The 14,166-nt window shown below is 68.3% G+C and overlaps 2 protein-coding genes across 3 annotated transcripts; both read left to right on the forward strand.

Moving 5' to 3' along the window:
• Positions 1–958: 958 nt before the first annotated feature.
• On the forward strand, positions 959–6,794 carry SLC11A1 (solute carrier family 11 member 1). Its single transcript, XM_086750928.1, has 15 exons — positions 959–998; positions 1,585–1,718; positions 2,373–2,495; positions 2,879–2,998; positions 3,826–3,932; positions 4,022–4,092; positions 4,203–4,270; positions 4,396–4,551; positions 4,648–4,806; positions 4,956–5,045; positions 5,211–5,330; positions 5,709–5,858; positions 5,943–6,016; positions 6,433–6,586; positions 6,669–6,794. The coding sequence occupies exons 1-15, from the start codon at positions 959–961 to the stop codon at positions 6,777–6,779; spliced, it is 1,677 nt and encodes a 558-aa protein (XP_086607054.1). The 3' UTR covers positions 6,780–6,794.
• A 1,551-nt stretch (positions 6,795–8,345) lies between these two features.
• CTDSP1 (CTD small phosphatase 1) lies at positions 8,346–13,895 on the forward strand. Of its 2 annotated transcripts, none has more exons than XM_086751337.1 (7): positions 8,346–8,604; positions 10,244–10,389; positions 10,566–10,667; positions 10,815–10,871; positions 11,385–11,477; positions 11,744–11,929; positions 12,042–13,895. In XM_086751337.1, the coding sequence occupies exons 1-7, from the start codon at positions 8,493–8,495 to the stop codon at positions 12,168–12,170; spliced, it is 825 nt and encodes a 274-aa protein (XP_086607463.1). In that variant the 5' UTR covers positions 8,346–8,492; the 3' UTR covers positions 12,171–13,895. The 2 variants fall into 2 exon arrangements, with proteins under 2 accessions (XP_086607463.1, XP_086607464.1); XM_086751338.1 differs by lacking the exon at positions 8,346–8,604 and adding an exon at positions 8,888–9,041 and having other exon boundaries at positions 12,042–13,894.
• The last annotated feature ends 271 nt before the right edge of the window (positions 13,896–14,166 follow it).

Genomic DNA, 14,166 nt, shown 5'->3' on the forward strand with positions numbered 1-14,166 from the left:
CGGTGCCTGTCCAGGCTCATTTGCTTTGGGGAAACTGAGGCACAGGGAGGACAGGGGTGCTCACCCCGCCCCTGCCATGCCAGTCTAGGGGGGACCCAGGCATCCTGCCCCCCGTCTGGGCTGTTCTAGCCCCCTCCCAGGGCAAAGCCATGCTTGCATCCCTGTGCCTGGGCACCCCACATCTCCCTGGGGGCAGAGCCCCAATGCCCACCTCTCTGTGGGGCACAGCCCAGTGGCAGAGGGGTGCCCCAAAGAGGCAGCCTGTACTACCCAGACACCCAGGCATGGAATCCTCCTACCTCCACAGCCACAATGGTCCCGGGGATGGGGTGCCCCACTTTTGTGGGAGCAGCCTGACCTGCCATGATGCTGAGCACCCCATCTCTGGGGTGAAGGTCCCCCACTCAGGGGTGGCGTGAGCACACTGTGCCCTAGAGCTTGCCGTGCTCCGCGCTCCCACGGCAGCTGAGGGTGCATTTTGACCTGCTCACGCGCTTGTGCAACGCACTCCTGCTTCCTCCTTGCTCCCACTCCTCTGCCCTTTCCCCTACTCCCATGGGGCCAGCCCTCCTTCCCCACTGTCCCCCGTCCCCCTACCACCCCAGGAGCAGGACCCCTGGCATGTGATGGAGAGCGAGATGCCGGCACGCTCCCACACCCTTGTGCACGCTGACGTGGGTGCCCCGTGTTTGCACGCGTGTATGCATGGCAAGCGGGAGGGAGGCCCTGGGTTCCCCCCTCCTGGCACAGGGTGGGGGAACTGAGATCGTAAGCATTCATAGCACCCAACCCCCACCAGGCAGGGCTCCTTTCCCAGCCCAGGTCAGCAAGTGGGGAAGGAGCACTTCCTTCTCCTCCTCCTCCTCCTCGGGGCGGGGTGAGGGGGCAACTGGGGGGTCCTTTAAAAGCCGGGCGGCAGGCATTGCATCCAGTGTTGAGATCAGGGCTCCCTAGAGCCATGTCTGGATCGGGCCCAGCCATGGCATCGCTGGAGCCAGGTGAGCCCCTCGACACTTGGGTCCCCTCATGTCTTCTTCCATCCCCTAGATCCTCTTCCCTCTGCCCCGGGACCCCTGGCTCTGCTCACCCTCCCTGGTGGGCAGCGTCTCACCCAGCCTGCCCTGCCTTCCCCACCTGCCCCATCCTTTGCTCCCCTAAGCCCACCTGTGATTCACCCACGCTCCCAAGACATGGGTGAGTGGGGGGGCGGGGGGGGGAATTGGGACCAGCACCAGCCTCTTGTCTGCGCTTCGTGCCTACTCAGCAGCAGGACCCAGAGCTGCCCCTTCTGCCCAGAAATGCACTTGGCTCTTGAAGTCGTGAAGTCTGGGCTGGGACAAGAGGTTTTGGGGGACATCTGAGCTGGAGGTGGCATCCGACCCCTTTGGGTAGCCACTGACAGCCCCCACGTAGCCACCCTCACAACCCCCTGGAAAAACGGGGCTCATCCCTCACGGGGCTCATGGGGCAGGTGGGACGGGGGGAAGCCAGTACCAGTGCTGCCATCCCATTGGTGTCCTTGTCTCTTGGCGGGCTGCCACCTCCCCTCCTCCTCTTCCTCACCCCCATTCCCTCGCCCCCCAGGCCTCACCGGGTCCCTGAACCGGGGCCAAGCCCAAACTTACGGCACCGGCGAGAGCCCTGTGCCCCCGCAGCGCCCTGGCACCCGGGACCAGACCTACCTGGACGAACTCATCAGCATCCCCAAGGGCAGCGGGGTAGGTGCTGCCAGGCCGGCACCTTGTCTGAGGGCGGGCAGAGACGGGGTGGGGGGCCGGCACCGCCGGGAGCTTGAGCTGGGGGGGCAAAGGGCCACCGCAGGGCGGGGGGAGATCCGGGCTGAGCGTTTCCACGCTTAAATGTTTCCAGATGGGGAAACCGAGGCACTGTGCTACCCAGACGCAGGGATCACCCCTCTGCTCACGCACCTCCCGGGCTCCCCGTTCTGGGGCACCCCTGCCCAGCCCAGTGGGGCTCCCCCAGGCTGCCTGCGCCCCGCCAGCCTCGCTGCCCCCCCCACCCCCCATTCCTGGCCGGTCCTGGGGAGGCGAAGGGATGGGGGTTCCCCTGCCAGGAAGGGTGGTAAAAGGAGGAATTGGTAGTGGGACCCCACAAATCGCCACCCAACCTGTCCCCATGTGGGATGGGGGTCTTGCTGCCCCCCAGCACTGCTGCTGAGGGGAGAGGGGATGGGGAGCAGCAGGGCAGCCGTTCCCTCCCCAAATCCGGCGGGAGAAACGTCCTCCGTGTGCGAAACGCACTTCTGCAGGCACAGGGCTTCCCAGCAACGGGCTAAAGGGGACCGGGAGTGCAACTGGGAGACAATGGTTTTGAGTGGGAGCGCCCTGCTCTGACCTGCTGCCTCGTCTCAGCCTGGTTTCAGCTTTAGGAAGCTTTGGGCTTTCACCGGTCCCGGTTTCCTCATGAGCATCGCCTACCTGGACCCAGGCAACGTGGAGTCGGACCTGCAGTGCGGGGCGGTGGCGGGGTTCAAGGTGAGCCCCGCCCCCCCCCTCGACCCCCCGGCCCCCCCCTCAACCCCCCGGGCTCAGGAAGCAGCCGGGGGTTTCGTAACGTCCCCCGCGCCAACGGCCGCCCAGCCCCAGGGCAAAACCGGCTTCCTCAACCCTGGGGAGCGGGAAGGGAACTGGGGGCGGGGGGGGGGGGGGGGGAACGTTGGCATTGGTGGGGGGAACCTTGGCATTGGGGGAGGGCACCCAAGGGTGCGGGAGGGCCACCCTTCTGCCCAGGCTGGCGACCACCACAGCCTCTCCGGGCTTCTCCATCCCCGGACGGGATGATAACCTCGCTGGGAGACTCGAGGGGCCGGATCCTGCCCGGTGCCCAGCCTCTGCTGCCTCCCTCCTGCCCCCCCCAGCTGCTGTGGGTGCTGCTGTGGGCCACCGTGCTGGGGCTGCTGTGCCAGCGCCTGGCCATCCGGCTGGGCGTCGTGACGGGGAAGGACCTGGGCGAGATTTGCCACCTCTATTACCCCAAGGTGAGCAGCCACGCAGAGACCCCGCCCCCTCGGAGGGTCACAGCCTAGGGGGACCCCGCGCTTGGGCTGGTGGCAGACCTGGCAGGGACTGGGAGGAGGTCAGGACTGTTTGAGGGGTGGAGAGGAGCAGGAAGATGCTACGAGCCCCCTGCCTCCCCCAGGGGCTCCCCAAAACCCCTCCAACCTCGGTGATTCCCATCTAGCACCCATGCGCAGGGGGGATTGGGGGAGGTGGGGGGGAAAGCAGCTGCCTCGATGTCCTGGTCTGATCTGGGGACACTTGAGCGCGTCCTCTGGGTGGGGAGAGCCCGGGCGTCGGGGCAGCGACGCGTAGCTGAGACGCGAGGTGAGCCTGGGCGTGTTGGTGCTGGGGGTTGGGGTGGTTCAAGGAGGGGCCAGACAGCAAAGGAGCGGGGGAACTGGGGTTCCTGTCTAGGCAGCAGGATCCTGATTAGGGGTGGGGCGGGGGATGAGCAATGAGATGAGTAACAGGTCCCTAAACAGGGGGCTGAATACGTCCCTCTGCCCCAGCATTGCCCCGGGAGCATCGCACCTAGACAGCTGGGTCCTGTCCTCAGCTCCCGCTGGGGCAGGGGTGGGGGTGATGGGTGGGCTGGAATGTCAGGATCCATCCTGCACCCCGAGAGTGTGTCACGGGAGAGGCTGGGGGAGCATCTCCCAGGGTCTGCACTTTGCTCTGGGTGGCCTGCCGCGGCCTGGGGACAGGGACAAGGGTCTCCACCTTGGAGGCTGTGCCTGCTTGTCCGGGGCTGGCAGCCCCATGCGGGCTCAGGCACCTGACCATGCCCTGGCCCCGGCCCCTCCAGGTGCCCCGTGTGCTGCTCTGGCTCATGATCGAGATCGCCATCATTGGCTCCGACATGCAGGAGGTGATCGGGACGGCCATTGCCTTCAGCCTGCTCTCAGCCGGCCGGTGAGCCACCCCATGGGGGCCTCCAGCCTCCCCCATAGCCCTGCTCTGCCGAGGGGCACACAGCTAATGCCCCCCATGCCATCCCGCAGCATCCCCCTCTGGGGTGGGGTCCTCATCACCATCGTGGACACCCTCTTCTTCCTCTTCCTTGACAAGTACGGTGAGTGCTGGGGTAGGGGGACGGGGGAGGACGCTCACCCCAGCAGCTCTGGTGCCGATGTGGCACTGATGTCCCCCACCCTGACCCACCTCATCTCTCGACCCCTCTAGGGCTCCGCAAACTGGAGGCCTTCTTTGGCCTCCTCATCACCATCATGGCCCTGACCTTCGGCTACGAGGTGAAGGGGGGAGCTGGGAACACCCCTTTCCCTGCAGGGCGCTGCTAGGGGACCCCTGTGGGGCATCCCCAGCTGCAGTGGGGGGGCTATGCCCACTCACTGTGCCCCTTCCCACCGGTCCCCAGTATGTGGTGGTGAGGCCGGGGCAGGCAGAGGTGCTGAAGGGCATTTTCCTGCCCTACTGCCCGGGTTGTGGGCGAGAGGAGCTGCTCCAGGCCGTGGGCATCGTCGGCGCCATCATTATGCCCCATAACATCTTCCTCCACTCCTCCTTGGTGAAGGTGAGGCCAAAGCACTGCCGTGGGCACTGCCACCCCGGGGTGTCTCAGGGAGTGCTCACCTGACCCCATGGCACCCACGTCACCCATCGTGCCCAGACGCGGGCGATCGACCGGTCCAAGAAGGAGGCAGTGCGGGAGGCCAACATGTATTTCCTGACCGAGTCTTGCCTGGCCCTCTTCGTCTCCTTTCTCATCAACCTCTTTGTCATGGCCGTCTTTGGTGAGGCTTTCTACCACCAGCGAAACGAGGACGTGGTGAGTGTCACCCCGTGCCCAGCTGTGGAGACGGGCAGGGCGAGCATCCCTTGGAGAGCAGGTGTCCTCATCCCCTGGGATGTGGAGGGGAAGGGGTCCACCCGTGTCCGTGGGGACCGCTGGGTGCCCATCACGCTTGCGCCTTGCAGCACAACAAGTGCATCAACAGCAGCGTCAGCCGCTACGCCGCCATCTTCCCTGCCAACAACGAGACGGTCTCAGTGGATATCTACCAGGGGGTGAGCACCCCAGTGGGCATCCCTACCCATGTGGGGGGCACAGCGCTCCCCCCAATAGACCCTTGGGCCCAGGGGCTGCTGCGACCCCACTGGGAGACCCTGAGCTGGTGGATGTGCTCAGGGTGGGGGACGCTGTGGGGTCCCCATGGGAGTGTTCCCACACAGGGCGTCATCCTGGGCTGCTATTTTGGGTCGGTGGCGCTGTACATCTGGGCCATCGGGATCCTGGCAGCGGGACAGAGCTCCACCATGACCGGGACATACGCAGGGCAGTTTGTCATGGAGGTGAGGAATGGGGATGCCGGCACTCGCCCCCACGGGGAGTCAGGGGAATCACGGGTGGGCCGTGGATTGGAGATCCTGTGGGAAGGCACCCCCCCCCCCCCCCCGCTCCCGGGCTATTTGGCAAAGTTAATTGCCCCCCATTCCTGCAGGGAGCTGTGCTTCACGCAGCGTTTCCTTAATGAGATCCTTTGCTTAACGAGCGGGAGCTGACACCTAGCGGGGCCCGGCCGCCCTGCAAGGGCCCGCTCAGCGCCCTGGCACAGAGGAGGGAGTGGTGCCCCTCCATGTCCCTCCGAGACAGGGTTTTGGGGGGACCCACCCCAGTGCCCGCCCCGGTGCGGTGAGGAGGTGAGGGTGCAGGTTTCGCTGCGTCCCCAGGGCTTCCTGCAGCTCCGCTGGTCCCGCTTTGCCCGGGTGGTCTTCACCCGCTCCTTCGCCATCCTGCCCACTGTCTTTGTGGCCGCCTTCAAGGACGTCAGCCACCTCACCGGCATGAACGACCTGCTCAACGTCCTCCAGAGCATCCTGGTGAGGTGGGGAGGGACACTATCTGCACCCCAGCACTCCAGCCCGGTGGCCGTGGTCCCCTCCTCACCCCACCTCTCCTTCCAGCTGCCCTTCGCCGTCCTGCCCGTCCTCACCTTCACCAGCCTGCGCCCGCTCATGCAGGACTTCACCAACAGCCTGTGAGTGCCGGGACGGGGGGAGGCACGGGGAGCAGAGTGGGGCACCCTGGCTGCAGGCACCCTCCCTTCAGCCCATCCTGCCCCTCCAAACCAGGCTGTGGGAGCAGTTGGGGTAAGACGAGGGCACGTTCATTCCCACGTGCCCGGGGCAGCCAGAGTAGGACAGAGCCCATGGCCGCCCTCTCTGTCCCCATCCCAAAGCCACCTCTGGTCCCCACCACAAGCCCTCAGCATCCTCTTGGCACCGCCAGCCCTGCAGGGTGGCCAAAACCCACGCCGTACACCATGGGGGGTGCAGAGATGTCCCGGTCAGCGTCTCGCTCACCTACAACCGCAGATTCCCCAGAGCACTGCGCCCGGCGGCACGCGGGGTGGGGGCTCTGCCCGGGCACTGATGCCCCCTCCCTTGCCCACAGCCCGGGGAAAGCACTGATGATCCTCATCACGGGGCTGGTCTGTGCCATCAACATCTACTTCGTGGTGGACTTTCTGCCCACACTGCGGGGCCTGGGGTACCACATCCCCCTGGGCCTGCTGCTGGCCGCCTACGTGGCCTTCATCACCTACCTGGTAGGACTGGCATGGCGGGGGGGTGGTGGGGGGATGGCATCCCCAGTGGGTGCCCCTCGACCTGCCCTCTTTGCCCCCACAGATCTGGACGTGCAGCATCGCGCACGGAGCCCAGTTCCTGGCCCGTGGCCACCACAGCCGGTTCAGCTTTGGCGTCTCCCTCGATTCACGGGCCCTCGCAGGGGCCCGGTGACAAACCCCGTCCCCCTGTGTGTTGTGTGCCCCCCGCCCCGGACCTCCCCCGACCCCTGCCCAGCACATCCCCCCCACCGAGCACCGGTTTGATGTCAACACCGAGCCCGGGGATGATGTTCTGGCCAGAGAAGCACGCAGCAAGGAAGGGGTTAACAGCCGGGCAGACCCTTCCCCTCCAGTTTTTGGAGCCTCCTCCGCAATTCGGGGGTGCTGGTCCAGGCTGGATGCGGTGGCGGGGGGGTGAGGGGGGGCCAGCGGGAGGTGCCCCCCGCCCTTGGCACAGGGGTTTCTGTGAATGAGCCGCCCCGGAGACCTCCCCTCCTCATTAGCGCCGGGAACGGCCGGCTCCCGGGACCGCTAATTACCGCCGGGGACCGCTAATCACCTCCGGGCCCGCTCACCAGACGACGGGGCCAGCCCCAGGGGAGCCGGGGCTACCAGCCCCTCTGCCTGGCCTCGGCCCCCGGACCGGACCGGCCCGGCCGGAGTCTCACGGGAGGGCACCTGAACTCGGCGGGGGGGGCGGGATTTACGATGATAAATGGCGTTTTTGTAACCGGCCTCAGCCTCGCTGCTGCTGCGCGGTCTCGGGGCGGGGACCCCTCGGCCTGACCCTTAGCCCCAGAATGGGGGGGGGGGGGTTCGACGTGGTGGGGTGTGCGTACACCCACGCGTGACCGTGCGAGTGCGGGAGGGGGGGGTGGGGCTTAAGCCCAATTCTTCGCATTCCCCCAGGGGGAGCGGAGAGATGGGGGGTCCCGCTGTGCCCTCCCCGCCCCGGATGCCCCATTTCCCGCCTGCCGGCTCCGCCGGATGCGGAGCCGGTCGCCTCGCTCCCAGGGGCAGCACTCCACGCCCCCCCAATCCCCCCGGCCCCGCACCCCGGGTCGAGGCGGGGGGGGGGGGGGGGGAGTCCCGCCGCGCTTCGCCCCCCGCCGCGGCCCGCACTTGCGAGACGCTCCCTGGCTGTTTCAAGGCTCCCCCCTCTCCCCAGCACCCCCCCCCCCCTCCAACAACCCCCAAAATCCCCCTTCCCAAACCAGCCCGGTCAGGGGGTGGAGGGGGGTGGAATTTGGGGGGTTGCCCCCCACTCCGGTGTCCCCCCCCCCCAGAAGAAACCCCCCCTCCGCTTTCGGGGGCCGCGCTTGTTTATGTGAAGAATTTCCCCTTCCTTAAAAGGGCGATGCCGGCCGTGGCGGGGCGGTGCCTCCCCTCCCGCCTCCGCGTTGTCCCGGCCTCCGGCCGCTGGAACGAGAAACCGGGGCGGTGGGGCCCACCGAAAAGCGGGGTGTTCCTGCCCTGCGGGTGCGGGATAAGGTACCTGTCCCCGCAAACCCCTCGTGCCCTGCCTGCCCCACAGCCCCAGGATGGCGACAGCGTCTCCCCGAGCTCCCAGGCCGCTCCGTCGGCCCCTGGACGGGCGATGCTCCGACTGCCACTGCAGGGCCTCTGGCTCGGAGCCTTTCTTAATTAGATTAATTAGACGACAGGCAGTGCCTGGCTGAGGTGGGGCTGCTGCCGCCGCACAGCTCACAGGAGAGGGAAGAACAGCATCCCAATTCCTTGAGAAGGGGGGCACCTCCCGCCGCCAGCTTGGCCCTGCAAGGTGCTGAAACCCAGGGGCGGGGAGCAGGGGGACACGGGACATTCTGCGCCTCCCACGCGGGTTTAGCCCGTCTGTGACACGGGAGGAGCGGCTGGGAAGAGGGGAATGGGGAGAACGAGGTCCGCTGCGGGCAGGTGCGTCCCGTCGTGCCCCACACCGGCAGCGGCGACACGTCCGCTCCCCACGGCTTTCTCCCGCGCTGACAGAAGGCTCCAAGGTACGACCACCACGGCGCCCACATCCCCGTCCCCCGTGGCGGCTCGACGGGGCGGATACCGGGAGGCGGAGGTTGGGAGGAGGAGGAGAAGGGGTGTCCCCCCCTCCTCGGCGTTGCCCTTTTAAGGGGTTCCTTGAAACCGCGCCCGGGTTCCATGTTTGCAGCCCCAGCCCGGGCGCAGGAAACTCCATGTTCTAACAAAGTTTCCTCCGCGGCGCCGCTCCCGCGCCCGCCGCCCCGCGCCGCCACCGGCCCCCGCCCCGCCTCCCCCCCCCTTCCTCCTCCCCCCCGCCCCCCTCCGCCCCGGGGGCCGCGCCGGGGGGGGGCCGCCCCCTCCCATTCCCCCCCCCCCCTCCTCCCCCGGGGGCCCATGGAGCACCAGTCCATCATCGCCCAGGTCAGCAGGGAGGAGGGGAGCGCCCCGCTGCAGGAGAAAGGTAACGCGGGGCGGGACGGGGGGGGTCTGCACCCCGATGCGGGAGAGGGGAGGGCGGGGGAGGACCCTGGTGCGCGGGGGGGAGGGCGGGGGGCGGCTGCTCGCGGGGGGTGCGATGAGCTGCGGGCGGCCTCAGGCTGCTCCGCGCGTCCCGCTGGCCCCGGCTGGAGGGGGATGCGCTGGGGCACGGAGCGGGGTTGCCTGCACCCGGCTGGGCGCGGGGGGTCGTGCCCCGTGTGTGTGTGTGTGTGTCCCAAACCCCGCCGGTGACCCTGGGGTGCTCGGGACGCTGCTTCCTCCGCAAGCGGGCGGGGGGAGCGGGGGGCGGAGGGTGCGCGCAGCGCCGGTGGGGAAACTGGGGCGGCGGGGACGAGCACCCCGCTGCAGCCCGGGGCACAGCCCGTTCCCCCCATCCCCTGCGCAGGGGGGTCGGCGGGGAGCGCTGGCAGGGCCGGGGGGTGCTGAGCGTGGGAGCGGAGCCCGTCCCCCGTGGGGACCTCCTGCCCGTCGGGGCGCAGGGCCCTGGTCTGGCTGCTTGGGCGATGGAGGGGGGCACAAGTAAGGGGGAGCTGCGGCTGCCGGCCCGGGCCGGGGGCAGGATCCGGTCCCCGGGGCCGGTGGGGAAGGGGCCGGAGTGGCCGCGCTGCCCCTCTGCCTCAGTTTCCCTTTGATCGGCCAATGGGGGCTGCGGGAACGGCGCCCGGGGGCGGGCACTTCACCCTGATTGGCCTCTGGCCTCCGGTACGCTCGAGCCGGCCAATGGGGGGGGGGGTGGGCTGGTTGGGGGCGGGGAAAAGATGGAGCTGTAAGCCCCGCCTCCACGGCGAGGTCCCGCCCACGGTGGGACCACCCACCCGCGTGGGTCCGTGACCCCCGCCGGGGACAGCGGGGACGAGCCGGGGGTGCCCCCCCGCCCCCGTGGGTCTGGGCCCCGTTCTGTTATTACAGCATCTCCGGTCACCCGTGGGGGGAAAGGGTGGGGGCCGCGGGTGGTCTCCAAACACTCGTGTCCGCGGCGTTGCCCCGGCGCTTGGCGGGGCAGGAAGGGCGGCCCGACGGGTGCCGGGGCCGATAAGGCCTCGGGGGCGGGGAGGTGCCCCCACGGCACCTCCCGTGCCCAGCGTCAGCGCCTCCATCCCCACTCACGCAGCACTGCCCCCCAACGCTAACCCCTGAGGGTGCCCCTGCCCCCCCCCCCCCCAGGTACCCCAGCCCCTGCCAAGAAGCCGCGGGGCCGCAGCATCCTCCAGTCGCTCTTCTGCTGCCTGTGCCGCGATGAGGGGGAGCCCCGCGCCGGGGGCACCACCGGCGCCCCGCTGCTGGTGGAGGAGAACGGGGCCCTGCCCAAGGTACCCCCCCCACCACCCCGGGGGGCACCCCCAGTCTGGCACTGTGCTGCCTATCCCCAGCATGGGGGGGGCTACATGGGCTCCCCCACCCTGTGCCCCCTCTGTGGTTGGGCAGGAGGGAAGGGGGTGCCCCTTGCCGCCTCACTGACCCCCAGATTTGCCTGTGCCCCCCCCAGGCTGCCGTCAGACACCTCCTGCCTGAGATCAAGCCACAGGATGCCAGCAAGCTGTGCGTGGTCATCGACCTGGACGAGACGCTGGTGCACAGCTCCTTCAAGGTGGGGGGCACCCTGGCCCACCCCTCTGTCTGCTCTGACCCCCGCCCCGAGTGATGCTCAGCACCCAGGCACCCGCACCGGGTGGGATGGGGGGCTGAGGGGGGTGCGTAGTGGGTGGAGGGCTGACCCTCCTGTGCCCCTCCGCAGCCGGTGAACAACGCTGACTTCATCATTCCCGTGGAAATTGATGGCGTCATGCACCAGGTAATGGGGGGGGGGGCACGGCCCCCTCTGTCCCCTCCCTGGTGACCGGGAGCTCACCCCGCACTGTGCACCACGGGGCAATCAGGGACCTCAGGACTGGCACCTTGTGGGGGGCAGGCAGAGGTGGGTGCGCCTTTTCCCAGAGGGTGGGGAGGCGAGAGGGGGTCCTGGCGCGGTGCCCTCCTGCAGCGGCCGGCCCCGGGTTCAAGTAATCCAGGATAGGCTGTGGTCTGGGCGGTCAGCCTGTTCTCGGTTACTTGGCTCCGGAGCTGGCCAGACACTTCGCCCCGGATGCGCCAGCGGGACCGTGGTGGCATCCCTCAGCCCACACGGGGGGGTGGCATCCCCTGGCCCACATGGGACACGGGGCACAGGCAGCTCTCTGCTCCCCTTCCCCAGCAGGGAGCCACTGGCTGGGTCTGGGGACACGAGTGTCCCCCAGGATGGGTGTGGGGGGTGCTGGCTGGGGGCCGGGGTCCCGGTGGCCCGCTGCCCTCTGCCCCGTGCCCGCAGGTGTACGTGCTCAAGCGGCCGCACGTGGACGAGTTCCTGCAGCGCATGGGCGAGCTTTTCGAGTGCGTGCTCTTCACCGCCAGCCTGGCCAAGGTGGGTGCCCCCGCTGCTGCCCCCTCCACCCCCCCACCATCCCCTTCCACCATCCGCCCCTGGGGTGGCACAGCTCCCCTTTGCCCACCCACTCGTGGGCATCGCTGGCCCCTTGTCCCCCGGCTCCCTGCAGGCAGTGCCGGGTGCTGGCTGGGGAAACTGAGGCATGGGGCCAGCTGGCAGAGCTGGGTGCCATCGTCACTGTGGGGTGGGCACAGTGGCACAGCATGCCCCGGTGACACCCCCCTCCTTTCCCCTGCCCGCAGTATGCGGACCCCGTGGCCGACTTGCTGGATAAATGGGGGGCTTTCCGGGCACGGCTTTTCCGGGAATCCTGCGTCTTCCATCGCGGCAATTACGTGAAGGACCTGAGCCGCCTGGGCCGCGACCTGCGCCGCATCATCATCGTGGACAACTCTCCCGCGTCCTACATCTTCCACCCCGATAACGCCGTACGTACCGCCCGGGGTGAGGTGGGGGGAGTGGTGGGGGGGGACACAAGCAGAGGGGAAGGTGACGGGGACCCCCTCCCACCTCAGCCAGGTCCCGCTGCGCTGTTCGCAGGTGCCGGTGGCCTCGTGGTTCGATAACATGGCGGACACGGAGCTGCTGGACCTGCTGCCCTTCTTCGAGCGGCTCAGCAAGGTGGAGGACGTGTACGCAGTGCTCAAGAAGCAGCGGACTAACAGCTAGTGGCCCCCCCCGCCCCGCCGGGTGCTGCCGAGTGCCTTATTTTAGGGGGGGCTGGGGTGGTTCTGTTGTGCCCCCCCTATCTTCCTCCCCAGCCCCCCGTGGGCGCGGGTGCCCTCCCTGCCTGCCAGTGGGTGGTGGGAGATGTGGGTGCCCCCCTTCCCACGGATGAGGTGGGGGGGGGCCGAGGGTGACCTGTCGCCTTGCTGCGCTGGGGACCTGTTGTGGGGGGTCCCATCCTCCCCGCCCCATCCCGTCCCCCCACCAAGCTGCGTCCCACCCCATCCCCGAAACGGTTCTCAGGTCCTTTTCCCCGCTGTGTCCCCCCAAGGGGGGAGCGGGGGTCAGCAGCTGCTGCTTTCCACTGCCTTTTGGGGGGGACTGGAGCCCCCCCCATCCGGGCTCTGCCTGCTGGGGGGGGGGGCTGGTGGCCTTTGGCCCCTGTCTGCAGGGGGGCACAAGAAGGGTTAACCCCTTACCACCCCCAGAAATGGGGAGGGGGGGGGTTGTTGGCCTTGGTGCATGGGGCCAAAACTGTTGCCCTCTGCAGCTGATCACCTCGGGGGGGGGGGGGGGGGGGGCACGTCCCTACCCCCTTCCTTGTGCCTTCTGCTGCCCCCCACCCAGGGGGTGTGTTTTGGGGGACAGCCCGGCCTCAGGGCTGAGCCCCTGGCCACAAATGCCCCCACGTGCCTTGGGACACCAAGTCTCTGTGCCTCCCCTGCCCAGCCCTTCAAGGGGAGTGTCTGGGGGGGCTCTTAACTCACCCCCTCCAGCCTCGGTTTCTTCCCGTGGTGGGGGGATCTGGGGGCCTCCCCCCCTCCAGTTACACTGTGTCAGTGGGAGCCACTCCAGTCACCAGCGGGGGGTCCCCTCCCTCGTGGAGGGGGGCCATGCACCCCCTCCCCATTCCTTTGCAGCTTCCCCAAAGGCTGCGACTCCCAGGGGGGAGGGACCCCCATACCAGCCTTAGGGTGCCCACCCCTGCCCCCCAGCCTTACCCCTGCCTCGGCCCCCCAGCTGGGGCAGGGGTGGGGGGGCACTGCAGCCCCCCACCCCTGCAGCCTGGGGTTGTCCTGACCTCTGTGGGGTTGGGCTTGTGCAAGGGTGTCCCCCAGCCTTGAGGGGCTGGGGGCTGTCAGGGAGGGGTTTTTTTTGGGGGGGTGGGGGAGGCGGCTGAGCTCAGCCTGGCCTTTTTTTAGCGTCACAATATGGACAATGTCTCATATTTTTTAGGAGGAAAAGCAACGGTTTCCCAAAAAATCGTGGGTGCCTTTTTACCGCTGTGCCAGGGAGGGGGGAGCAGATTTGGGGGGGGCAGGATACGAGCGGTTTTAGCTCTCCGGTGCTGTCCGGCTGGCTCCTGCCGGCATTGCCCTTCTCCCAAACCTGGGTGCCGGGGGTAGGCAGGGATCCCCCCGAGGCTTGCCTGCACCCCTGCCTCCACCCGCTGCCCCATAGCGGGGGGTGGGATGGGGGACGCTGCGGCACATTTGCCCCCACCCCCGGAGCCCCCCCCGCCCCGGGCCTGATCCTGCCCCTCCAAGAGGGTTGAACTCAGCACTTTATATTGGACAAGTCAAAGGGCACCAGCGAAGCCCGCTGCCCAGTGAGCACCCCTGGGTGCTGCAGCACCCGAGGAGCACGGCCCCTGCGCTGGGCACCCTTGGGGAGGGCAGAGGTGGCACTGGGGGGGCTGGGGAGGGCTGGGGGACCAGATCCAAGTGCCTTCATGTGATTAAAGCTGTCAAACCATCTTGGAAACGGGGAGTCCTGTGTATGTGCAAGAGTGTGCGTGGGCTTGTGCCTCGCGGGTGTCACCGGCAGGTGTGCAGGGGGGTGCAGAGCCCCTAAATTCCCCTGGGAGGGGGAGGAGCTGTGCATCAGTGCTGGGGGAGCACTCTTGAGGTGCAGAGTTGGGGGCTTCACCCCTTGCCTGGTGCCAAGGGGGCACCCTCACCCCACAAGGCTGCCCTGGCTCTCCCATCCTAACCCCTTC

The sequence above is a fragment of the Chlamydotis macqueenii genome, chromosome 6 (assembly GCF_036417535.1).
Source record: "Chlamydotis macqueenii isolate bChlMac1 chromosome 6, bChlMac1.mat, whole genome shotgun sequence".
Lineage (NCBI taxonomy): Eukaryota > Metazoa > Chordata > Aves > Otidiformes > Otididae > Chlamydotis > Chlamydotis macqueenii.